Source organism: Protopterus annectens, chromosome 1.part0 (assembly GCF_019279795.1).
Source record: "Protopterus annectens isolate FY-2018-M chromosome 1.part0, PAN1.0, whole genome shotgun sequence".
Lineage (NCBI taxonomy): Eukaryota > Metazoa > Chordata > Ceratodontiformes > Protopteridae > Protopterus > Protopterus annectens.
In genome coordinates this window covers 1,282,916,244-1,282,942,160 of record NC_056725.1, presented here as the reverse complement: position 1 = coordinate 1,282,942,160, position 25,917 = coordinate 1,282,916,244, and the positions used below count along the sequence as shown (strand labels likewise).

The 25,917-nt window shown below is 42.0% G+C and overlaps 1 protein-coding gene across 6 annotated transcripts in view; it reads left to right on the top strand.

Moving 5' to 3' along the window:
- Positions 1-25,917, top strand: part of NEDD4L (NEDD4 like E3 ubiquitin protein ligase) — a 3,335,946-nt gene that overhangs the window by 2,718,397 nt on the left and 591,632 nt on the right. For all 6 annotated transcript variants that reach the window (XM_044066167.1, XM_044066169.1, XM_044066164.1 and 3 more), the window contains one exon: positions 6,565-6,762. In XM_044066167.1, coding sequence (XP_043922102.1) covers positions 6,565-6,762 — 198 coding nt within the window. The remainder of the gene's footprint in view (positions 1-6,564; positions 6,763-25,917) is intronic.

Sequence of the window (25,917 nt, the reverse complement as noted above, 5' to 3'; positions counted from 1 at the left end):
TGGAAACGTTTCTCTTATTGGGCTAAGGCCAAGAATATTGATCCTTTTACTGCCCCTGATCAGGCAGTCCTGGACTTCTTAGCAGAGATTTTTCATGCAGGCTCCTCTTCTTCCACAGTCAGATTTCAATTGGCTGCTATTTCCAATTTTCATGTCGGGATAGCAGATCATAATATTATGTCCCATAGGCTCTGCAGGGCCTTCTTGAAAGGAATTTTCCTACTAAAGCCTCCAATCAGGAATCCTCCTCCTCAGTGGGATCTAAATTTAGTGCTGACATCCTTGATTCTTCCCCTTCGAGCCAGCTGTTTCTTGTTCCCTGAAATATCTTTCTTGGAAAACTTTATTCCTAGTGGCTATTACATCGGCTAGGAGGGTGTCTGAACTTCATGCTCTTTCGGTTCGACCCCCCTATTTGGTTTTCACAAAGACAGAGTATCTTTGAGAACTAACCCAACCTTTTGCCTAAGGTCGCTTCAAAGAACAATTTGAATCAATCCATTGATCTCCTGTATTTTTCCCTAACTATTCAGATAGAGCTGAACAAAAGCTACATTATCTTGATGTCCACCGTCAACTTAGATATTATTTGGACAGAACAAAAAAATTTAGAAAATCTGATCAACTTTTTGTTTCCTATGTGGATAATAAAAAGGCCTTCCTGTTTCTAAAGTGACCTTGTCCAGATGGCTTTCTTCGGTCATCTCTGAAATTTATCTGCTCAGGGGAAAACAGCTGTGCTCAAAACCTAAAGCACATTCAACTAGGAGCTTAGCTACTTCTACAGCTTTTCAAGCTAGACTTCCTTTAGACACTATTTGTGCAGCGCCACTTGGGCCACTCCTCACACTTTTGTTTCCCATTACAAATTGGACTTGGCCTCCAGGGACAGAGCCAGTTTTGGCTCTACAGTCCTCAAGAGTTTGTTCCATTGAGCCACCCAGGATAGAGGTGCTAGGACGCGGTCCCATCAAGCAAGAATGAAGGCGAGATTGACAACTTAACATTAAGAAGTTATGTACCTACCATAACGTTCCATGTTAGTTGTCTTCTCTCGCCTTCTTTCTTGCGACCCTCCCTCCTTCCCCTGGCCTGGACAGACCTTGTTATAAGAAACTGTTATGCTGAAGACCATTCAGACCTGGTCCTTCTTCCATCTGTAAGTTTTCTTTCTTCCTTTGGGAAGTATTTTATGCTTGGTGCTATTGCCCTTTGTCATCAAACGAGATCTGGGTACTTACCGCCTTGCATCATGGGATATGGGGCTGCCTCGAGCTGGTAAAAGTGACTCTCGAGCTTAGCAGTGCGAGGAGCCGAGGGATCGGCTCCGAACCCATCAAGCAAGAAAGAAGGCGAGAGAAGACAACTAACATGGAACGTTATGGTAGGTACATAACTTCTTATTTTTTATGAGACATGGAAGCAGGATGGTCTGAGGCAGCATTATCTTTGCTGACCAGTAAGATTTTTTTTTTTAGTACCCTACCCATCCCCATATGGCTACTGGTCATACTATATGCATAAGCAGGTCATTTGCCAAGTGTGTGCTTCAGTACACAGAGATACTTATTTCATACCTTCAGCCTTGGCGTCTTCCATTTCCTGATTGTTCCTCCTCCTGCTTTGGCTTGTTCCCTGATCAGCCCCAATGGATGCATATACAGCCATTAACCCTTCATATTCCTGCATGGACAAGGATTAACTTCTGGTCATTCAGTCCCCCCATTCATCCTGCCATCTGCTATCAGAGGTACTTGTAAGTTGTTGTAGCCAACACCACAGACTGAAACTATCATTGTTCAGCCATAGACTAGTTTGCCCAGTTTGTTTGTATGTAAATTTGTACTTTTTGGCAGCCACCAATTGGTACATGCCTTTAGAAGAAAAAACTCCAAAGACCAGCAAACTAAACCAAATGAACAGCAACCACAGGGAACAGTCCAACGAATGTTTATTAAGTGCTTTTTGTTCGGTCAAGTTGCTTGAACTTCTTCATATAAAAAGACATCAAGGTAACACATTTAAAAATATTTCCTCATTCATCATGTGTACTAATCTAAGCCAGTAAGATGATAGACATTCTTACTCCTCCCCTTCCACTCTTTTTATATATTAAGTACCACGTAAATAATGCCAAAAAGTGCATTGTCTACTTAACACCGAAAGTGTGATAAGAGACCTTGGGACACAGGTGGACAGTAGTCTCTCCTTTGATAATCACATTGCCACAGTAGTCAGGAAATCTTTCTACGTGGCACACCTCATCAAAAAGGTTTCTCATCCCGGAAAAAAGAGGACATTGTTCCCCTCTACTCATCACTCATTAGACCCATTAGGGAGTAGAATGCCCCTTTTGGTATGTACCTCACAAGGCATTGCAACAACTGGAAAGGCCACAGAAATACCTCACAAAGAGGATTACCGGCCTCAAACAGATGCCCTACGCAGACCGTCTCAAAAACTCCAGCTTTACTCTGTCGCATATCGCCTACTCAGAGGCGATCTCTGCCTAACATACAAAGTTATGTCAAACCCAGAGCTGTTGAACATGCTCCATGTAAAGAAATCCCAATCCCTCCGAGCTACATGCTCTAGGGACCTAAACCTTGTCACCACAATAAACAGAACATGCTGGAGGGATAGATTCCTGTCTCAGAGACTTCCCATACTCTGGAACAAACTACCTATCTTTATCAAACAAACCTCCTCATTAGCACTCTTCAAGAAAGATCTTGATGATTGGATGGGAGATAGGAAATTCACCCCGGGGATCACTTCTGTGGCTCTGCTTGACAGGGGCACAGGAAAATAATTTTCTTGGGTAGCAAAAGCCAGGGTACCTTTTGGCTAGGCTTTATAGGCAATAGGGCCAATAGCCTAGTACCTACCTATGATACAAACAAAATTTGGCTTTCGTAATAAAAAAAAAAAGTACATGCAAATGTATTAAACTAAATGAAGAGTTTATATAAAAATAAATAAAAGTGTATAAGAATATAAAATTATAAGCGAATGCCTAAACATAATGTTATCTAGCAAGGCTTTTAAGTTTAATAAACATAATATAGAACATGCATCATTAATGCCTGGATAACAGTATGCATTCAGGCGTATTTGCCAAAATAATTATAATTCTTCTAATTTTAAAGAACTAGCGCCCCGTCTACCATCAGGGACAATTTGGTCAATAACTCAAAATTTAAAAAAGTGTTTTTTTTGGACTGAAGTGTGTTTTGCAAGGGCATTCTCTAATCTGCCCTTATTAATACAGTAGAGGTGTTCATATACTCTTTCTTTAAATTTCCTCTCTATCTTACCTATATAATAGACTGGGCATCGTTGGCACATAACTAAATAAACTGTCGTTTTCAAATTACAGTTATACCTCTTGTCTGTTTTAAATTTAACACCTTTAACACTAAATGTACAACCTAAGTCCATAAATTTACAATATGCACACATCTGGCATTTAAACATTCCAGGTTGTCTTACATGACAATAGGTTCTGTTTTCTAGCAAATTTTTCATGTTAAGACCTCTTTTAAAAATCATTTTGGGACATTTGCCCATCTTTTTAGCCAAATAAGTGTCATTCATTAATAGACTCCAATTTTTATAGATGATACTACTGAGAATTGGTGCATCCAAACTGGAGTGTAATAAAACTCACCATAAAATTAATATTAATGGGAGAATTGTGTGTAAGACTTGTGCTAATTAGGGCACTATCAGTAAGTCCCACATCAGAAATCTGTGTTGTCCCTTTATTAAGGATAGGTTTATAAACCCCAAGGCATCTCTTACTTTTAACCTCCAACTAAATTCAATATTAATGTATCAGGGTATCCTCGTTTCAGGAACATCACTCTTAAGTTGTCACATTCAAGAATAAATTCAGCATCATCAGTTACTATTCTTGCTGCTCTTACTAGATGTCCTTTGACAACTGATCGTTTCTGATGAAACAGATGGCAACTAGAGAAATGTAAGAATGAATTTGAGTACGTACTTTTTGGGTCTATATTAGATAATTGAACTTTCAAAAGTTCGACTGTCATATGGTCGACACCATATGATCGAACTTTTAAAAGTTTGAAAATCTAATAAAAAAAATAAACTGCACAGATAACCTACCTGAACATTTTAAATGTGCTTAATTTTCTGACAATGTTGGCTCCTCGAACCCCACTTTTATCTAGTATCCCCAAAGTCCATAAAAGCATTCACAACCCACCCATGAGACCCCTAGTGGATGGTAGAAACACTGTAACATATGCATGTGCCGAAGTAGTAGATACTATTTTAAAAAAGTATGTTATTGATGAAACCCAAATCTGTAAAGATTCCTGGACATTTTTAGAGAAAATTAATGATTTAGAATTCAATGGTGAATATAGCTTCTTAATCGTTGATGTAAAGTATTTGTACACATCCATCCCCCATCTTGAAGGAATCAAATGGGTTTGTTTGGTGTTAAAGTCCAGAGGTGCATTTTATTCAGAAATTTCCTTAGTGGAAGAACTTCTGGGCATTATTCTCACAAACAACTTCATTACCTTTGATAATGAATGCTACTTATAAAAAATTGGGGTTGCCATGGCGTCCCCATGTGGCGCAAGTTTTGCAAATCTGGTTATGGCACACTGGGAGTCAGAGTTTGTGTTTGAGTAGCCAAGCACAAGAATGTATGTATTTCTATACCAGATATCTAGATCACCTTTTTATAATTTTAAAAGGTGATAATAAAGTAGATTCAGAATGAATTAATTGTTTTAACACTGCAACTAACTTTTTACAATTCACCTTCAGTTTTAATCAGGAAGTAATGCCATATTTGGATGTTGAACTTAGAAAGGACAGGATGTCCTGTAGGTACATGGCCAAAGTATTCAGAAAAAGTATGCACTCTAATGCATTCTTACATTTCTCTAGTTGCCATCTGTTTTATCAGAAACATTCAGTTGTCAAAGGACAACTAGTAAGAGCAGCAAGAATAGTAACTGATGATGCTGAATTTATTCTTGAATGTGACAACTTGAGTGATGTTCCTCAGACGAGGATACCCTGATACATTAATATTGAATTTAGTTGAAGGCTGAAAATAGGAGATGGCTTGGGGTTTATAAACCTATCCTTAATAAAGGGGCAACACAGACTTCTGATGTGGGACTTATTGATAGTACCCTGATTAGCACAAGTCTTGCACAAAATTTTCCCAGTAATATTAATTTTATGGTGAGTTTTATTACAACTTTCAGTTTGGATGCACATATTCTCAGTAGTATTATCTATAAAAATTGGAGTCTATTAATGAATGACACTTCTTTGACAACAAAGGTGGGCGAATGCCCCAAAATTATTTTTAAAAGGGGTCTTAACATGAAAAAATTGGTAGAAAATAGAACCTTTTGTCGTGTAAGACACCCCGGAATGTTTAAATCCCAGATGTGTGCATATTGTAAATTTATGGATTTAAGTTGTACATTTAGTGTTAAAGGTGTTAAATTTAAAAAAGACAAGAGGTATAACTGTAATTTGAAAATGGCAGTTTATTTAGCTATGTGCCAACGATGCCCCGTCTATTATATAGGTAAGACAGAGAGGAATTTAAAGGAGTGTATGAACACCTCTGCTATATTAATAAGGGCAAATTAGAGAGTGCCCTTGCAAGACATATTTCAGTCCAAAAAGACCACTTTTTTAAAATTTGAGTTATTGACCAAATTGTCCCTGATGGTAGAGAGGGCCCTAGTTCTTTAAAATTAGAAGAATTAGAATTATTTTGGCATTTAATTTCATATATTTGTATGTACTTTTTTACGAAAGCCAGAGTTTATTTGTATCATGGTTATTTACATTTAAGTATAAGTACGTGGTACTTAATATATAAAAAGTGTGGAAGGGGAGGCTTGGATTAGTACACATGATGAGTGAGGAAAGATTTTTAAAAGTGTTACCTTTTTGTCTTTTTATCTGAAGAAGTTCAAGTTACTTTACCGAACGGAAAGCGCTTAATAAACATTTGTTGGACTGTTCCTGGTAGCTGCTGTTCACATGCCTTTAGAAACCACTCTTCCCCATTGACCTTTAAAGAGTTTCCGTAGAGGAGCCCTCATATTCTTACTGTGGTTATGCTGCTGATAACTTGAACTAGTTCCTGTACCGAAGTCATCCACAGCTCAGGCAAATATGTTCCCTCTGCAGCAGCCAGCCTTCTCTGCTAGTTCAGTATTTTATTGTGTAGTAGCTTGTTAAACCAAAAAGATATCCTCTGATGACATACCCAGCTCCAAAGACAGTGTCAAATGTTCTGGTATGGATGAAGTGTATCAAGTTGTCTTCAGTTACTAGAATGCTTATAACTTGAGCTTGTCTTCACTTTGTGTAAGGCCAGTCTCTGCACATTTCCATACTTTCTGCATACTTTGAGTCAGACTTCTGTTTGTCATCATGTACAATATGACTGAATTTACACAGCAGTAAAGATTTGTGTACCAAGTCCTTGCATGTTGGACCCACTGGTCATATTTTCTGAAATCAAGTATTTATTTTCCCTTTCTCTAGGGTACAAAAGAATCACCTGCACGTAGGGCTGTAAAAGATACACTGTCCAACCCTCAGACTCCACAACCTTCACCGTACAGCTCTCCAAAACCACAGCACAAAGTGACTCATAGTTTTCTACCACCTGGCTGGGAAATGCGGATAGCACCAAATGGCAGGCCTTTCTTCATTGACCACAACTCGAGAACTACTACATGGGTAAGATATTCAGGGTCTAGCTTGGTTTTTTAATGTAAAACATTACACTTTAATGAGCACTGCCACATTAAGTCGTATTTACATATGCTAAAGACACAGCACTTTTAAATGAATTAAGTTAATAACTGGGAAGTTATAGTAAACATAGTTATCTTTATGTAGGGAGATGTTGATGGGACACTTTGGCAAAGAGCGTTATGGATTGGTAGATGGATAATAAAATGACTGTGCATTTTGGACTTTATTTAGTGATTTTGGCCATGATTTTCATAAAGACATATTAATAATTGTAGTTACTGAGAAGTTAATGTGCAAGCTTTATTGAGTGGTGGATATGATGAATGTTGGGTATCTCAGCTATCTGATTTTTATGTCATTTTATCAGTACAAGTTATTTCCCGTATGTTTAGCATTGCTTCCAAGGTGTACTTTTAAGATGGTTTTGGTAATTTTTAACACAAAGGAGGAAAACAAAGCAAGACCATTCTAAGTGACAGCATGGTGACACTCTGATGAGTAATTGTTTTGATAAGTTGTCAGGATAAGACAGGAAATGGCAGCACCTTAAGATGTTTTTTTCAGCTCATTCTGGGGGTAAGCAATGTTTTCAGCCTAACTGAACTAGGAAAAAAGTGTGTTTGTGCAGTGTGCACACTTATAGAAACTGGTCACATCAGTGGAACGTGAGAATGAAGAGAAAAAGGGATAGCATATATTTCAGTGCTATAGTCTGCCAGAAGAAAAGAAGTAGATGGCTTGCACACACATTATTTACGTCTTGAATAATTTATTGATGGTTGGGAATGATAGCCTAACGTCTATGAATAGTGAGCCTCTTTCTCATTATAGGTTGGTTTGGGGGTATGACTTAACCAAAACTACAATGGCTTTACTAAATCAATACTTTTATTTTGTGCGGAAAAGTATACACATGAAAGCATGGTATTCTGAGTGTTTCATAAGTTTTGACCACCATTCCCTGCACTGTGACCATGAAGCCTGTATCTCCTTTTGTGGCCAATTTGTTTTTCCTTTCTCGAGCATTTTGGGATGCCTGGAGATGGATACAAGAGCCAGGGATTGGAGCTCTTTTCTGTCAGGGATTAGGCGATATTTTTGATGCTTTCATCTCCAACATTGCCTTGGCTAAAAAGTGTGGTGCAGTGATCTCTGTTCTGAGCCAGTGGCTGATGCATGCTTCCACACACCTCTTGTAGTGACCTAGAATGTTATGACCTTCTGTCCAAAGTCACTTTTTTCATGGATAGAGTACATATCTGAGACCTTCGTTTAGATGGCCATCTTTTAGCAGGATTGGCATCAACCCACTTCTCCAAGATGGACAGGCTGGTATCAGCTACTCACTTTCATTCCACAGCAAGGTTTCTTCAGTGCCAGGCTGCTAGTCAAATTTTTGATATATGGGACATAGTTGGGGCCAGAACACTGTACTGCTGAGGTGGAGACAAGTATGTTATAAACATTCAGTGTGAGTGGCACACAAGGTAGCACACTCACCTTTTGTGCTGGAAGCCCAGAAGGCCTTGGGTTCTGTTACCAGTCCCGGTAATTGGATTGTTGACATTGTACTGAGCATTAGGGAATGCTGCACTCTTGTGTGTGCCATCCTTCAGAAGAGATGTTAAACTGGAGTCTGCTTGAGGCAGTAGTAGCTAAGGTAAAGGATTCCACAGCATCCATCGAAAAGAATGGCTGATTTTCCCTGATGCTATAAACAAATTCCATTAGTAGTATAAGCACCACCTTGAGTCTCATCTTAAAAGAGGCCACTAACCTAGTAGCCTAGTGGGTCTAACTCGGTCAATAATTAATAAATATGTGAAGTAAATAAATTAAATGATTCAATTAGATGGGGGGGGGGCTCTTGTAAGAAAAAAAGAGGTTGTTTTAAATGCATATCAGATTTTTACTGTACTTAACTCCACTTTACCATTTGTTTGCAGACTGTTTAGCCAAGTATATATGGATATCATACTGAGTAGTTGTATAATTTTTGCATTCATTTATTCTGAATGACTTCAGTCACTTCAGATACTGTTGATGCGGGAAGGATAGAAACAGACTAAATTATTTTGCTTTTACTAAGTTGTCCATCAATTTGATGGAGGTTTGTATGATGGCATATGAATAGCTTTCTTGTCGGAGCATCAGAACTTTCATACTAACATAGCCAGCCTTAGACATAGACCAACTTGTAGGGGTGCTTTTCTAGTATTTATTTGGTGTAGGTAGACCAGGATGGGGGCACCAGTTAGTGTGGTGGGGGTGCCATGGAGCCCTTTTGCCTAGGGCACCAGTTGACCTAAGGCCGCTCCTGCATACTAATAATATATACCCAGAGCCCTGCACAATTGGTGTAAGAAAAAGTAAAATAGACCTTCCTTAAGTAAATGAACACTGAGAGAAAATGTAATTAAGGGTAGTATTCTCTCAGAAAATTACTTGATATTTAGATGTTCCTTGATAACCTGGGAACAGTAGCAGAGACCGTTAATCAATAAGGGAATACTCTTTAAAGACATTTCTCTTCACTGGGTAAGAGTACTTAATTATTTGATTTGATTAATTAATGTTAAGTTGTCCATCTTGCCTTCATTCTTGCTGGATGGGTTCGGAGCCGAGGCCAATACTAAAACTCGAGAGCTAATTCCACCGGCTCAAAGCTCCCCTATATCCCACAATGCTAGGCGGTAACTACTCAGATCTCGTTTGCCGCTGTAGCTGATGAGGTGCTTTTCTACCGGCTCAGGCAGGTTAGTCAAAGATTTAATTCTAAAATCTTCTATCTTAGACCCCTAGTACTCCTTTTTCACTAAAACCTTAGTTTTAAATACCCCTTTACCTAGTTTGACAACTTTGCTGCCCTTAATTCCTTCTTTTTTTTTTTACCTCTTTAGTTTTAGGCCTTAGGCCCCTTCTAGTCCCCCTGTGCGACTGGTATTTTATTTTTAATTAAGGCCTGTGTGTGTGTGTGTGTGTGTGTGTGTGTGTGTGTGTGTGTGTGTGTGTGTGTGTGTGTGTTTTTCTTGGACCCTTTATCATGTCCAAGGAATCGAAGGTCTCAGGCTTCAAGAAGTGTGACTCATGCTGTCAGAAAATGTCTCTGACAGACGGTCACACTTCTTGTGTGTATTGCCTGGGACCTTTGCACCTGCAGGACTCTTGTGCTGTTTGTCATGGTTTTAGCCCTAGAGTCCTGCAGGAACGCAAGAATAAATTAATCTTGCGGGGCTTGTTAAAGCCTGAAGGCCCCCCGACTCAGTCTGTGTCGGGGAAGCCTTCTAAAACTTCCAAACAGTCGGCTCCGGTTTCTGAGTCGACTGCTGGAAAGGTTAAGTCGGCATCGACATTGGCTCCGGCCGGAGCCGATGTTTCCAAGCCTCATACTGTTACCTCGGCTCCGGCTGGAGCCGAGGCTGATAAAACTCCATCGGCTCCGATACTCTTATCGGAGCCACAGTCTAGGAAGAGGTCTAGATCCCCCTCTATCGGCTCTGTGCATTCGGCGCCAGGATCCCCTCTTCTTTCTGAACGGCGCCATAAAACTCATTCCTCACAGTCTTCCAGGTTATCTGACCATGATTTGCAAAGGGTAGTGAGTAGACTTCTCAAGTCCGAGGCACTGGCCCAAATGCTGCATAGCCCAACTCAGCAGTCAGTGGCTATTTCCATTCCCCAATACATTCCTCCTCCGACTCCTTTGAGTTCGGAGCCAGGGCTTGTCGGAGCCATGACTGTCGGTGCGTCGGATCCGATACCTTCCCTTTCGGCTCCGTTGTCTGCTCCGAGCTCCTCCTTGGAGGGATCTCGGCGCCGAGCTTTCCTCGTCTGCTCCGAGGGGGCGAGTGGCATCGGACCCTTGTCCGACCCCGCTCTCCCTCTCGGGGCTTTGGCGCTAGTGAGTTCGGCTCCGACATCGGCTTCGGAGCCGTCCCTGTCGGTGCCGGGGGAGGTCCTTGTCTCTTCGGAGCGGGGGCCTCTGGCCTTGCCTGACAGGGGTGCCTTCGAGGTCATGCGGAGCGTGCTAGAACCAGGGTCTGCCCCACAGTCGGTTCCTTCAGCCCCTCCATCTACAGTGCCTGCGGTGATTTCTACTCACCCCCTTGCCTTAGACTGCAGAGAGCCAACTCCTCAAGTTTCCCCATTGGGAATTTTCTCCTCTTCCGAGGCCTCTCCTGACCTGGTAGGAGATCCCCCTAGGAAGAGGCAGTGCAAGAGGAAGCACATTGACTCCCCTGAGTCTATCACCTCTGACACTGACTTAGAGGAATCTGAAGGTTCCCCTCGATCCCCCTCTGAGGATGTCTCCTTTGCTGACATCCTTGAGATCCTCAAACAAAGGGGGAACTGGCCAGCCCTTAACCCTTCGGAGGATGAGTCAGTGTATCTTGAGGCGTTTGGCTCTCGCCCTTCTACCTCCTGGGTGTCCCCTCCCTTTGACCCCCTTATGGAAGTGGTGGCAAGGAAGGCTTGGACGGCTCCTGATTCATTGGAACTCACCCCGAGGAGACCATCTAAATTTATTACTGCCCCTAGAGATAAAGATTTTTTATCCAAAGGTGTCCCTGTTGATGCCATGGTGGTGGCTGCGGCCACTAAGAAGGAGTTAGCCGATCCTTCGGTTCCTGTCCATCCTCCTAATAAGGAATCTAGGACCATGGACAGGTACGGCAAGTGGATGTTCTCATCAGCGACCTTTTCAATGCGTTCGCTGAACTACTTATGCCACTTCACTCGTCTCCAGAGAGATTTACTCAAGGATATGGGTGAACTGATAAAGGATCCTACAGCTGAGGGGTTCAAAGACACAATGAGCTCCCAGTTGGCAACCCTGAATTCCATCGTTAACTCCTCCATGCGGCTGGTCTCATATGCTGCAGATGGGGCGAGTAGAGCCGCAGACACAGGTGTTGCCTTACGACGTCACGCCTGGATGCGGCTATGCAACTTTGCGGACCCTTTCAAGGCATCCTTCACCAATTCTCCCTTTGATGGATCATCCTTGTTTGGTCCACAGGTGAAGGATACATTGACCAGTTGTGAGGTAGAAGGTAAGACTCTCTCTGCCATAGGAGTCCGTTTTTCTACCCCTTCTAGACCCTATCCCAAAGGTCAGAGGGGAGGAAAGATGTGGTTCCGCAAACAATCCCAGGGAGTCTCATCTGACGCACAAGGTCGATTCCCCTCTAGAGGCAGAGGGGGGTGGGGATAATAATAGATGCCGCCCTAGAGGCAGAGGTGGTCCGCAAAACCAGGGTAGCAGAGAAATGTTCTCCGATAAACCCTTTCAGCATCCCCGAGGGGCTGCCCGGCTGTCCACCTTCGGAGGCAGTCGAGGGAAGGTTATCCCTGTACCCAAAAGCCTGGCTTTCCCTTACTCAAGACAAATGGGTACAGTCGATCATATCCGAGGGTTACAAAATTCCCTTTATTCACATCCCATCCCAACCCAAAAGATCCCTTCCAGACGTTCCACCCGGTCTAAGGGAACAAGCAGCATTAGAAATTTCAAAGCTGCTATCAAAAAGAGCTATCCAATCAGTCCCAGCAGACCAGCAAGGATCTGGAATCTACTCCAAATTCTTTTGGTACCAAAAACAGGGGACTGGAGACCCATACTGGATCTCAGCTACTTAAACAAGTATATCAGGAAAACAAAATTCGGATGGTCACGCTACAGTCCATTCTACCCTTCTTGGGTCAGGACAATTGGATGTGCTCGATAGATCTTCAGGACGCGCACTATCACATCAAGATGAACAGACGCTCCAGGAGATATCTCCGCTTCAGGCTGGGAGCCAGTCACTACCAGTTCAGGGCCCTGCCCTTTGGTCTCACTACAGCCCCCCGTGTGTTTACCAAATGCATGACAGTGGTCGCGGCTCACTTGAGACGTCAAGGATTCCAGGTGTTTCCATATTTAGACGACTGGCTCCTTACTACCACCACCAGACATCAGCTTCTTCTATCCAGGGACTTCACCATCCAATCTTGCCAAGCTCTAGGCATTTCGATAAATTTCGAAAAATCTGCCTTGTCGCCTTGTCAATCTATTACCTTTATAGGTGCCACCTTAAACACACTCAATCTTTCAGCCAGACTCACAGAGCGGAGAGTGTCAGATATTCAAAAACAAGTTTCCCTTCTCTTACAATGCAGCAAAGTCAAAGCCAGATTAGTTTTGAAGGTGTTAGGACTCATGGCAGCAGCTATTCCCCTTCTCCCCTTGGCTCGCTTTCACATGAGGATCCTCCAATGGATGCTGTTTACTCAATGGTCCTTTCAACAGCTCCCGATGTCCCATACCATTTTGATAACTCAGTCATGCAAGAATCAACTGTCTTGGTGGATCACATCACCTAAACATCTCCGAGGAAGACCCTTCACTCCCCCCCCCCAGTCGCCACGTTGACAACAGACACCTCCCTGATCGGGTGGGGGGGGCATTATCAGGGCAGGACAGTCCAAGGCACGTGGCAACCTTCCGAGTGCCACTTGCACATAAATGTCTTGGAGATGAGAGCAGTGCTTTTAGCGTTGCAAGCCCTTCACGACTCTCTTCCCACTGGGACTATTGCAATTCAAACGGACAACATGTCCGTAGTGTGGTACATCAACAAACAAGGCGGAACCAGATCATACCCTTTATGTCGAGAGGCACTCAGACTTTGGCAATGGGCGATCTCTTCTCAGCGTTTTCTGATAGCAACGCACATTCCCGGGAAATCCAACGTTATTGCAGACAAATTGAGCAGGGCAATTCTCATGCCCCACGAGTGGTCTCTAAAGAAATCAGTTCTAGAAGAAGTATTCCTAAGATGGGGCCAGCCTTGCTGCGATCTTTTTGCTACTCCCCAAAACAGCAAGTGTCACGACTTCTTCACTCTCTTCCCATTACCAGGCCATCCCACCAGAGACGCTCTAGTTCACGATTGGCCCTGGGGACTTCTGTATGCCTTTCCCCCCTTTCCACTGATATCTCAACTAATTCAGAAAGCCATCGCCTTGAGAGTGACAATGATCCTCATTGCCCCTTACTGGCCTCGACAGATATGGTTTCCGTTTCTTCATCGTTACCTTTTGGAGCAGCCTTGGCATCTGGACCCAGTACCAGATCTGATAACCCACCAATCGGGTCAGCTGCACCAATCTCTGCTTTCTCTAAACCTCACAGCATGGTTTATCCGATTCCAACCTTAGCCAGGCTTCCTCAATATCTCGCCGGTCCGAGATATCTTGATAGCCTCTCATAAATCTTCTACCCGGAAGATTTATAGTAGCAAATGGAAACGCTTCTCCTTTTGGGCAACGCCAAAATACATAGATCCCTTTACAGCACCTATCCAGTCTATTCTAGATTTTCTAGCAGAACTCTTTCATTTAGGATCATCTGCATCTACCATTAGAGTTCAATTGGCTGCCATATCTAATTTTCATGTTGGTGTCTCGGAGTCTAGCATCATGGCTCACAAACTCTGTAAAGCCTTTTTAAGGCGATTTCTTCTCAAACCTCCAATCAAAGATCCCCGCCTCAATGGGATTTGAACTTGGTTCTGGCATCCTTAATCCTTCCCCCCTTCGAACCGGCAGCTTCATGTTCTCTGAAGTTGCTTTCTTGGAAGACACTTTTTCTAGTAGCTATAACTTCAGCGAGAAGGGTATCTGAACTCCATGCTCTGTGCAGTCGTCCTCCTTACTTAGTGTTTCACAAAGATAGGGTATCCTCCATACTAATCCATCCTTTTGCCCAAAGTTTCCTCTCAAGTAAACCTAAACCAAATTATTGATCTCCCGTCTTTTCCCTAACTATTCAAACAGGTCGGAACAAAAGCTACATTTTTGGATGTTCATCGCCAACTTAGATATTACTTAGATAGGACTAAACAATTCAGGAAATCTAATCAATTGTTTCTGTCATATGCGGAAGGGAAATTGGGCCTTCCTGTTACTAAAGTATCCCTCTCTAGATGGCTCACCTCTACAATTACCTTCATCTATGAGATAAGACATCAAAAACTACCCTCAAGACCTAGAGCACATTCAACTAGGGCATTAGCTACATCCGTAGCTTTTCAGGATAGGCTGCCAATAGATTCCATTTGTGCAGCAGCCACCTGGGCTTCTCCTCATACATTCATTTCACATTACAAATTGGACATGGTTTCCAGAAGCCGTGCCAATTTTTGTTCCACTGTTCTCAAGAGTCTGTTCCGATAGGCCACCCGGGATAAGGTGCTAGGGACGCGGTCCATTCCAGCAAGAATGAAGGCGAGATGGACAACTTAACATTAAGAAGTTATGTACCTACCATAACGTTCCATGTTAGTTGTCTTCTTCTTGCCTTCTTTCTTGCGTCCCACCCTCCTTCCCCCAAGCCTGGACAGACCAACAGGAATTCAGTTTGTGTTCTTCCTCTGGAAGTCGTCATTCCCACACATTCTTCCACCTCTTTTTCTCCTTTCTTAGGTCTGCGATACCTTTCACTCAGGTTGTTTTAAGGTGGGTTTCCCTACTCCATTCTATGGAGACTAGGGTTGCTTTGTATGGCTATAAAACGAGATCTGAGTAGTTACCGCCTAGCATTGTGGGATATAGGGGAGCCTTGAGCCGGTGGAATTAGCTCTCGAACTTTAGTATTGGCCGAGTCGGAGCCGAGGAACGGCTCCGAACCCATCCAGCAAGAAAGAAGGCGAGAAGAAGACAACTAACATGGAACGTTATGGTAGGTACATAACTTCTAATTTTAACCTATCACCACCGCTTGGATCTGTGCGATCACATAGTAACTGTTACTTTTGTTTTCTTTCTTCTACAAACCTGCTGAGTTTTCAAAGTTAGATCTGAAGCATACCCAGTAAACAAAATAGATGTTTTCATAGGCACAGTCAGCCCCTATGAGATAAGTGTCTTTACTTTAGATTTGTGGATTCTGCATTTAGGGGTGCAGCAGAAAGTAACTGTGAATGGATGGGAAGAACTGGAATGGGGCAGGTCTATGTTGTTATATCAGTGTTTTTCATAATTGCACTTTTAAACAATTGGAGTGATTGTACACTGCTGCACATATTAAATAGTCTGCCATCAGTAGCTTCTCTCTTCGGAGTACATGCCAGGACTAGTTCATTTCAGGTATACACTGTGGATAATTTCCACTAATACCGCAAACCAAGACTTGCTTGGCCCTAATACTTTTTTGAATATGTGTTATATAAACACATATTTTCACAGAAAGTTGTCTTAGTCACTGACGTAACTCATTATTGATTTTTGTTCTCCCTTGCCTACCAGTGAATTTGTCCTAGTCAAGATGGATGAAGTATCTAGTCACTAAACCAGTTCTTTCCACATATAAATGTTGTAATCCCATTCCTTGACAAAGGATTACCTTTGTTTTGAATACATGACATTGGGAGAACTTGAAATTGTCCACCATTTAGTGGGCAGTTGCCCACTAACTTTGCTATATCGACAAACTTTTGACACATAGCACTTCTATGGACACAATCCAACAAGCTAGTCAGAGATTTATGTCGACCCTTGGAAAGACTATCAGTACAACATTTACCAAAGGCATACCATGAAAGAGTATATCCATATTTTTCTAAGGGATTATAGAGCCACACCTCACAGTACTACAGGGGATTCCCTTATACAGAACTATACTTTGCAGTGACATAGGGTATTGCTCTGCAACTGCGTTTAAACATTTCCTTATTTTCCCATAAAACAAGGCTTGTGTTGACTGTTTGAACTTAGGGCACTAGGAGGATGACTAAAATGAAGAAGCATTGAGGCATGATACAACATTGCTTGCAGGTGAGATTTCAAGACTAAGATCCTGTTATAAAATAGCAAGTGTAAAGATCTTGACAAATGCACACCATCCTATCTGAACAAAACTGCCCAAAGGTTTACTATGAAAATGTGGAAGTGAAAAACAAAGTCCCTTTCATAACATCGAAGAAAACAGCGAAAGTCAGAATATGCAGCAGTTCACAATGCCAAATCAGCTGAACGAATTTAGCAGATTTAACATTGTCTCTGAACAGAGCATGTGATGTCCATATAGGAGGTCAAGTAAGTGAAACATCTACACCTGACATCATGTTTTTGCTGGGGTCTGTGCCCCCACACTCCCTGCTAACTGTATATTTCAACTCCAAGATCTCACTACAGTGAGGAAAGAGGTGCATGTCCCAATCCGCACTGTACTTCGATCTCTGTACATTACTTCGAGTTCACATCAGCAAATGCACAGTAGCATTTCCTGATGTGAACTTTTGGTCATGCACTGCTCTGCAACATCAGAATCGAGCACCTGCCATTCAATTTTCCATCTGCAGAGTATGTCCGTTCATCATTTTGATAGTAAATCATGCCCAAAATTAGGCTTGCATGCTCTACACATTTCCATTTTTTAAAAATGGACATTTTTCCATGTAGGTATTTACCCAAAACTTTTCATTCATGGTGACCTGACTATCCTTTCTATATGTGATTTGTGAAAAGTACTGTATGTCCCAACACCATTACAAACTATATTATCTAAGAGGGCTGTAAGTTCCCTACTACAGTCAAGGAGTCCTTTTGGATGAAATTGTACTGACATGAATGAAAACAGATCTATACTTCTTTACAGTAAGGTGTTCCAAGGCTTGTCTCACATCTTCTATTTTTGCTTCTGGCATGCATAACACTATTTGATGTTCATTATCTTCTCTGCAAATGTTAAGTATCAGTTCCTCTAATAATAAAATCTCCAATTACAAGAATATCTTTTCTGACCAGATCTGAAGAATCTTCATCTTCTACTACAGTAATATCTCCTCTATCATTTGTTACAAAGGCGTGATCTTCAACATCATTAGTTTTATTAATCTGCAGTAAAAACCAAATGGTGCTGGCAAGAGTTACCTCCAACAACAATGAAATGTACAGTAAAAAGCAAAGCAGGAGGTAGTAGCTACGGCTATGTAGAATAACAGCTTTATTAGTAAAAGAAGTGAACGCTTTCGTGGCACCAGCCACTTCATCAGACAAACAAAGATGAGTAAAACACAGCATTTATACCACGCTTATCATTGCCATCAACTACCCAATTAATCCTTAAAACCGTATACCTAGTATAAAAAGTTTTAATATTAAACCCATTCTTCTAAACATAGATTTAAAGAAATTGTAGGCAGTACACACCTTGAACTTTTATACTTTTTTATACTTTTATATATTTTTATACTTTTATATTCTATGTATTAAGTTGTATGATGTGATATGCTGTTTCTATTGTTAAGCTGTTTTTTAATTTTAAGCTTTTAAAATTTTTCACACTAGGTGTAAAACTGTTTATACTAGGTGTATGGTTTTAAAGATTAATTGGGTAGTTGATGGCAATGATAAGCATGGTATAAATGCTGTGTTTTACTCTTCTTTGATTGTCTGATGAAGTGGCTGGTGCCACGAAAGCGCTCACCTCTTTTACTAATAAAGCTGTTATTCTACATAGCCGTGGCTGCTACCTCCTGCTTTGTTTTTTTACTGTTAGTTTTATTAATCTCACTGTTTTCATTGCATATTAAATTTGTAAGCATACAATTCTCATATAGCTGGCTTTGTATACCCACAGCTTGAGCCATGTAGTCAACATCTGTCTTTCTATTTGTTTTTTTCTTACAGTAATATGTGTCAATCCTTAACATGTTCAGTTTTGATTTTTTTTTCCTTTTCACTTGTCCCTTGCCTCTTTTTTTCCTACCTTCTCTTTTGGAAAAATTATGTCTTCTTCTGTAGACTGAAGGTTTTCTGATAGAAAAATATTATCATTCCCTGTAATCTAAATCAGTGTCTTTTTTAGTACTTGTTTGCTTTCCTTTACAGACATTTATCAGATGTTCTTTGTGTTTCACTGTTGCAGTCATTACATTTGGGTTATCTGCTTGCAGATTGCCCTCAGTCGGCCTGATTAATAAAGTCTTGGGTCCTGCGTCGATTGCTGTCCCTTCTTCCATGACATCAGGTCATCAGGGGCATAAAATATGCAGCCGACGCCATTACATCAGTCTTTCTTGCAGTGCGGTGCCTGAAGCAGAAGCAGTTCGCAAGTGCCGGTCGGCTGACTCCTGAAATTTTCGTTTTCGAGTTTCAGAACCGTAGTCTTCAACTAAAGCTAAGTACCCCATTGGGGAAATTTTTCTTGCTCCTTACTGATGTCAGTAAAAGTTAATAATTGCATTACTTGTAGAAAGCAAATACCTCATAAAGATTTTCATTCGTACTGTATTCCTTGCCTAGGCCCTGACCACGACGTACCTTGCTGTCGGTTTTGTGCTTTATTTAATCAGCGCTCTATCCGTCATCGGTATATTTTCGCCTCTAAATATTTCAGTTATCGGTTTAATTATCCAGAAATGTCATCGGTTAGCCGTCCGACTACCAGGATTCCGCAAAAATGCAAAGATAAAGACAGAAACAGGCCTCCAAGGTCCAAAACTGTCAACGACGCTTCTCCTATGCCAGTCGCCGGTTTGCTGGTACTCAGTGAGGCGCTTTCGCAGCCCCTGATACCCGCTACTTCTGATTCCCAGGCCTCTACTGAGACCCATTCGGAATCCGGTATGCCGCAAGATGCTTCAGCTATGGAACCCATGGATGTCTCTACCTTGGATGGGTCCAGAGCCGCTTTGCAGGCACCGGCTTCTGAGGGTGTATTCAGGCCTATGGACTTGCATATTAAATCGACGTCTCCTTCATTACTTAGGCCTAAATCTCGATCCATGTCTAAAAAACCGATGCCCAGGCCACATGCTCAGACCTCTATGCCTAAAAAACAAATGATAAGAATGGCTGAAGACCTAATAACTCTAATAAGGGGTAGCCACCCCCCCCTTCTAAGAAGCCTAGGACTGAGGTTGATTATGAATTTTCTGATCAGGATTCTGTTTTTTATGACTCTTCTGATGATCTGGATTTGCCCTTACCTACTTATGAGGATTCTGATGCAGAGGACTCTATTCCCTCTGCTTCCCCTCCTGAGGATTTTTCTTTTGGGGAAACCTTACATACTCTATGGGAGCACTTCCACTGGGAAAGCCAGGATTTTTCTGATTCAAAAAAGAGGCTTAGGGATTTCCTTTTCCTACCTCAGAATAGGCCTTTAGCTATTCCTCCTGTACTAGACTTTGTTGATGATGCTTTCTCAGAATCTAGTTTGGCCCCTGATTCCTTGCCTCCTTCTCCCAGAAAACTTGACAGATACTACAGGGTCCCTGAGTCCCACAAGTTCCTTTTCAAAAATCCTATTGCAGATCCAGAGACTATTTCACAGGGGCCCAAGGGCATTAAGGCTTCTACTGCTAAAAATCCTACCCCTTCTGATAGAGACTCCAGGGCACTGGATAGATGGGGTAAGAAGGTTTACACTTCTGCAACCTTGGCCATTAGGGCTTTAAACTGCCAGGTTCATATGTTAAAATATCAGCAACATGTTATTGGACTGCTTAAACAGTAAATGATGTTGATTCCTAACTGTGTGGAAAATAAAGAATTACAGGATTTAATGCATTCTGCCAAACAAGTTGGAAAACATACTTTGCGATGTTGTTTTGATTCATTAGCGGCCTCTTGCAGGGCTGCTGTTACTGGGTTTGTGCTCAGAAGGCATGCTTGGCTTAAGGAGCAATATTTGCCTGATCATGTTAAGGCTAAATTGTTGGATGCTCCTTTAAATCAGGACCGCCTGTTTGGCAACAAGGCTGAGGAAGTTCTTAAAAAGATGGAAGATAAAGCTAAATCTATGCAAACTGTTAAAGATTTTTTACACGTTCGGCCTCCTAGATTTAGTAGGCACTGGCCCTCTAAGAACTGGTCCTTTCCAGCCCCTTCCAGGTCTTCTCAAGCCAAACCCAGACACAGCAAAAATCTCAGGTTTCAGTCCCAGGGGACTCACAGAACTAAGCAGTGGGGGGCCTCCACTTCCAAGTTTGGGAATAATAAGACTCCCCCTATGGTAAACTGTCTCAATGATTTCCTTTTAAAATTTCCAAGCACTTATCAACTTATTGCCCCTTTGGGGGGAAAGATTGCTCTTCATGCATAGAATTGGGAACTCATTACCCAAGACAAATCGGTTATTCCCTCCGGTACAGTACTTTTGAGTGTGTGCCTTTAACTCCCAGTGGGCGTGGCTTAAGCTTTTAAAAAATGAAGTTATCACCTTACAGTTCTAGAAGATACTCATTGAGAGAGGTCAAATATCAATACAGTTGTGTTTGCCATCACATATGCTTCAAAACATAATATCCTGGTATCTTGTAAGTAACATGGTTTTGGAATTATTAATGCAAATGTGAACAATCAATATTTGACGCCTAGAGTAGCAGTAGGAGTTAACTGCAGAAGACGCCTGGAGGAGCACTCGGCTGTAATGAGTGTCCCAGGGATACAGATTTCACTTCCACACGTTGCCAACACCAAGTGGGTGGCTGGACCTACCCCCAAATCAGTGGGCAGAGGCCCAAAAACAAGTACTTTCTCTCTTAAGCATGGGGGCTATTCAGCTAGTACCAGAAGAGGAAAAGGGACAAGGTTTCTACTCGAGACTTTTCCTGGTACCCAAAAAAGACAGTTCATGGCATTCTATCCTGGACCTGTCTACTCTAAGCACCTTTTTGGAGATTCCACAATTCAAGATGCTGACTCTTCACCAATTACTTCCTATGCTAGGCAAAGATGCCTGATTGGTAACACTAGATTTAAAAGAAGCATACCTGCACATCCCAATCAGGGAATCTTGCAGAAGATACCTATGCTTCAAAGCAGGCTATATGCACTATCAGTTCTCTGCACTGCCCTTTGGCTTATCTACTGCGTCCAGGGTATTCACAAAGTGCCTAGCTCCAGTTATTGTATTTTGCAGCAAAGAAATATTCAAATATACCCATACCTGGACGATTGTCTAATTCAAGCAGAAAGCCAGGACATACTTTTGATCATCTGGCCTTTGTAAAAAGCGTTTTAACTTGTCTGGGGTACACCATAAACAAAAAGAAATTACACCTGGTACCCTATCAACAAATTATATTCCTGGGAGCAAGTTTAAATACAACTTCCCAGATGGCTTACCTCACGGCAGAAAAGCAAATTCATTTGACAACCTACTTCAAACAAGTGGCCACAAAAACCCTGCAATCTGCAAGACAAATACTGCAAGCCTTGGGGTTCATAGCCTCCTGCATTCTTCTAATTCCATATGCAAGACTGCATATGAGGAAACTACAGTGGTATCTAAAAAGCCTATGGTGTCAGCATTCTCAAGACCTAGAAACAATGATTCCTATCATACCTTGCCTATGCTTAGAGTTCCTTTGGTGGGCAGAGGCCTGCCACCAAAACAAGGGCTACCTTTCACACCACCCCCTGCCGCCCAAACCCTAACAACAGATGCATCAGACTATGCATGGGGGGGCTCACCTGGCAGGGAAGTATATTCAGAGCAAATGGAACTCAAGTCAAATGCACATGCATATCAATCAAAAAGAAATGTTAGCTGTACAGAATACTCTGACAGCCTTCAAGGACCACATTCTTCCAGGACAACACCACTATTGTGTGGTACATAAACAAGCAGGGGGTACACACTCTTACCCCCTTTGCAGACTAGCCATGGTATTGTGGAACACAGCCTTGAGCTACCAAGTGCACCTACAAGCTCAATTCCTGCCAGGAAAATTAAATAAACTGGCAGACAGACTAAGCAGAAACCTCATGGGCCCACACGAGTGGAACCTGGAACCAAGGATTTTCAACATGTTGACAAGCAAATGGGGGAGCCCAGATATAGACCTGTTTGCCTCTCCCCAAAACTATCAGTTGGACAAATTTTGCACAAGGACTCCCCACAAACAAGCCTGAAAAGTGGATGCTCTGTCCTTCAGCTGGAAAAACCTTTCAGTCTATGCCTTCCCCCCTCTGCCTCTGCTCTCCAGAGTACTACTAAAAATCAAACAGGACAAACCAAGGATGATTTTGATTGCTCCAAACTGGCCGCGCCAACACTGGTACCCCCTCCTGTGCAGTGTGTCACGGTTATCTCCATGGCACCTGCCTCAGACTCCTTCCCTGCTGTCTCAGCACCCTCAGCTTCCAACACTGAACCGTGCAGCCTGGCTAATTACTTAATCTCTCCTTTACCATCCCTCAGCAAACCTGTGATGGATATCATTTTTGAGGCAAGGAGGCCTAGTACTAGAAAATCTTATGCTGAAAAATGGAAAATATTCTGTGCCTGGAACCAGTCTCAAGGGATGAGCACAGCAGTGCCCAGTTTACCTCAGATTTTACAATACTTAACTGAGATGCTTCACAAGGGCCTGTCTTTTTCTTCCATTAAAATTCACGCCTCAGCCATTTCAGCTCATTATAACACAGAACCTCCCCTCTTCTCTCATCCATTGCTCAAGCAGTTCCTCAGAGGGGACAAAATTTTGAGACCACACAGGAGAGCTCCATCCCCAGCCAACTTTGTCTTGAATAAACTCACTCTACCTCCTTTCGAGCCAGCTGCTACTGCAGACTTTAAAATTTCTTTCTTGGAAAACAGCTTTCCTTTTAGCAATCACTTCAGCTAGAAGGGTATCTGAATTACAGGCTCTTATGGCAGTGGAGCCTTTCATCATCTTTCATGGGGACAGGGTGTCTCTCAGAACCAATCCATCCTTCATGCCCAAGGTGGTATCCAGTGTGGCTCTTAATCAGTCCATTCATTTGCCAACCTTCTTTCCCAATCCATGTAATAAAGGGGAACGGATACCGAATTCCGTAGATGTGCACAGACAACTTAGATTCTACTTGGACAGGACTAAACCTCAAAGGAAATCTGAACAACTGCTGGTGGCATTTGCTGCAGGGGCAGAGGGGAATGATATTTCAAAACAAACCATTTCTAAATGGATAAGCCATTGCATTCATTTCTGCTATAAGCACCATGGAAAACCTATCGCCCCAGGGGATCAGACCTCACTCCACAGGGATGCATCTACCTCTACAGCCTTTCTCAGAGGCGTCCCTACCAGGGACATCCTAGAAGCTGCTACCTAGAGTTCTGTACATACTTTCACCAAGTATTATCATTTGCAAACTTTCTCTAAATCCAGAGCTGGCTTTGCCACTGCAGTCTTGCAGGGCCTTATAGCTGGCCCTTATGCTATATAAATTCCTGCTCCCAACCATAGCTTTGTGAATTTACCCAAATGTAATGACTGCAACAGTGAAACACGAAGAACATAATATAGTTGTGTACACTTACCATAAATGTAGATGTTCGAGTGTATTCACTATTGCAGTCCTGGTTACCCTCCCTCCAGCCCCCTAACTTCTTTTGGCTATACCTCTACTTTCCTTTACTATGCTTAAAAGCCCTTTTGGTGTATTTGCTTTTTTGTTGGAGGTATATCTTTGTGCTTTTATGTTTAATTGCTTCCCATTAGGGGGGCACCTGACATTTGGGGCAAGAAAACTGATGTAATGGTGTCGGCTGCATGTTTTATACCCCTGACGACCTGACATCATGGAAGAAGGGACAGCAACCGACACAGGACCCAAGACTTTGTTAATCAGGCCAACTGAGGGCAACCTGCAAGCAGATTACCCAAATGTAATGACTGCAACAGTGAATACACTCAAACATCTACATTTATGGTAAGTGTACACAACTGTACTTTCCTTTTTCTTCCTTACGTGTTGTGAACTTCTTCCTTTCTTTATTTTTTTTGTTTCCTTCTAAACACTCTGAATCCTTAGATTGCGAAATACTTGCATCCAGAATCTGAAAGTTGTCAGGGGCATCGTCTTGTTTCATAGGAGATGATGAATGATCTTTATGGACAATAGACACATCATTTCTTAAGTGTGTTCTGTTTGCTGCTTGTCTAATAATTATCTCACCTGTTCAGTCATTAATATATGTAACAACAGTTCTCCAAGCCATGTTATCATCAGTAAGTCTAGATTTACTACTAATAATGGTAAGCAAATAATCCAGATTTTTACTTGAAGAGCACAGATCACCAGTGCTATCAGGTGTTACCTTTAAGTATACATAGCATTTAGTACACTGTACAAGATATCTGTACCTTAGCAAATCATTAGTGGCATACTCATTTGGGGAATCCATATTTAGGTTCAAACAAATAAATTGGAAAAGAAAAGAATAATCAAAGTCAGTAAGCACAAAATTCAAAGGGAACCTAAATCAAATTCTTTGAGAAAAATCCCACAAACAGTGTACAACTAAATACTAAAGTAAGTACAGTAAAGTTGTTCTGACCATACAAGTTTTGAAAGTGAGACAAAAGCTGTTCACTGTTGCTCGCAGTCACACCTCTTTCTAACAGTTGTTGTTTGTCTTTCGGCTTTTTCCCGGTAAGGGGTCGCCACAGCGGAGCTCCGGTCCGCTCATGATTGGCAGTAGATTTTTACGAAATGCCGAGGTGCCAGCTCGACGCTCAACCTTCAACGAAGGCATGCCCATTTACGCACGCATATCATTCGAACACTACCCAACCGCGAGGAGGACATGCACACTCCACACAGAAGGCACTCCCAAGCCCAGCCGAGAATCGAATGAGAAGAACCTCTTGCTGTGAGGTAACAACGCTACTGCCGTACCAACAGTAAAGATCAATAGATCACAATGTTTAGATAAGCTCTGGATTGTCCTGTCTGCAGTTGGTGTGAACTTGTAGCTGACTAGGCCCCAGTCTGTATGATACCGGGTGCAGTGATAGGGCTTTGAGTCAATCCATGTAGCACATGTTGTTTAGGCCTTGTATCATTTTAGTAAGGGATCTCTTTGGATAATGTAATTAATCCTTAATCTTTTGATAAGATGGTGTCCTTAAATGTGAACCTGCTGTCTCATTGAGTGAAACTCACGCCTGTTTTATGTCATCTGGAATATTTTAAGGTGCAGAAAATGCTGTTCGTATACATCATATATGTATTTGAAATATATGAAATTAAACCACCTGTATAGATTCATATGTGTGTACTAGGCTTATGGCCCTGGAGCTGTTGCAAGCCTAGCCCATAGGATTAACCTGGCATCATGCTACACAACCTTAGTTCCCAGTACCTCTGTCG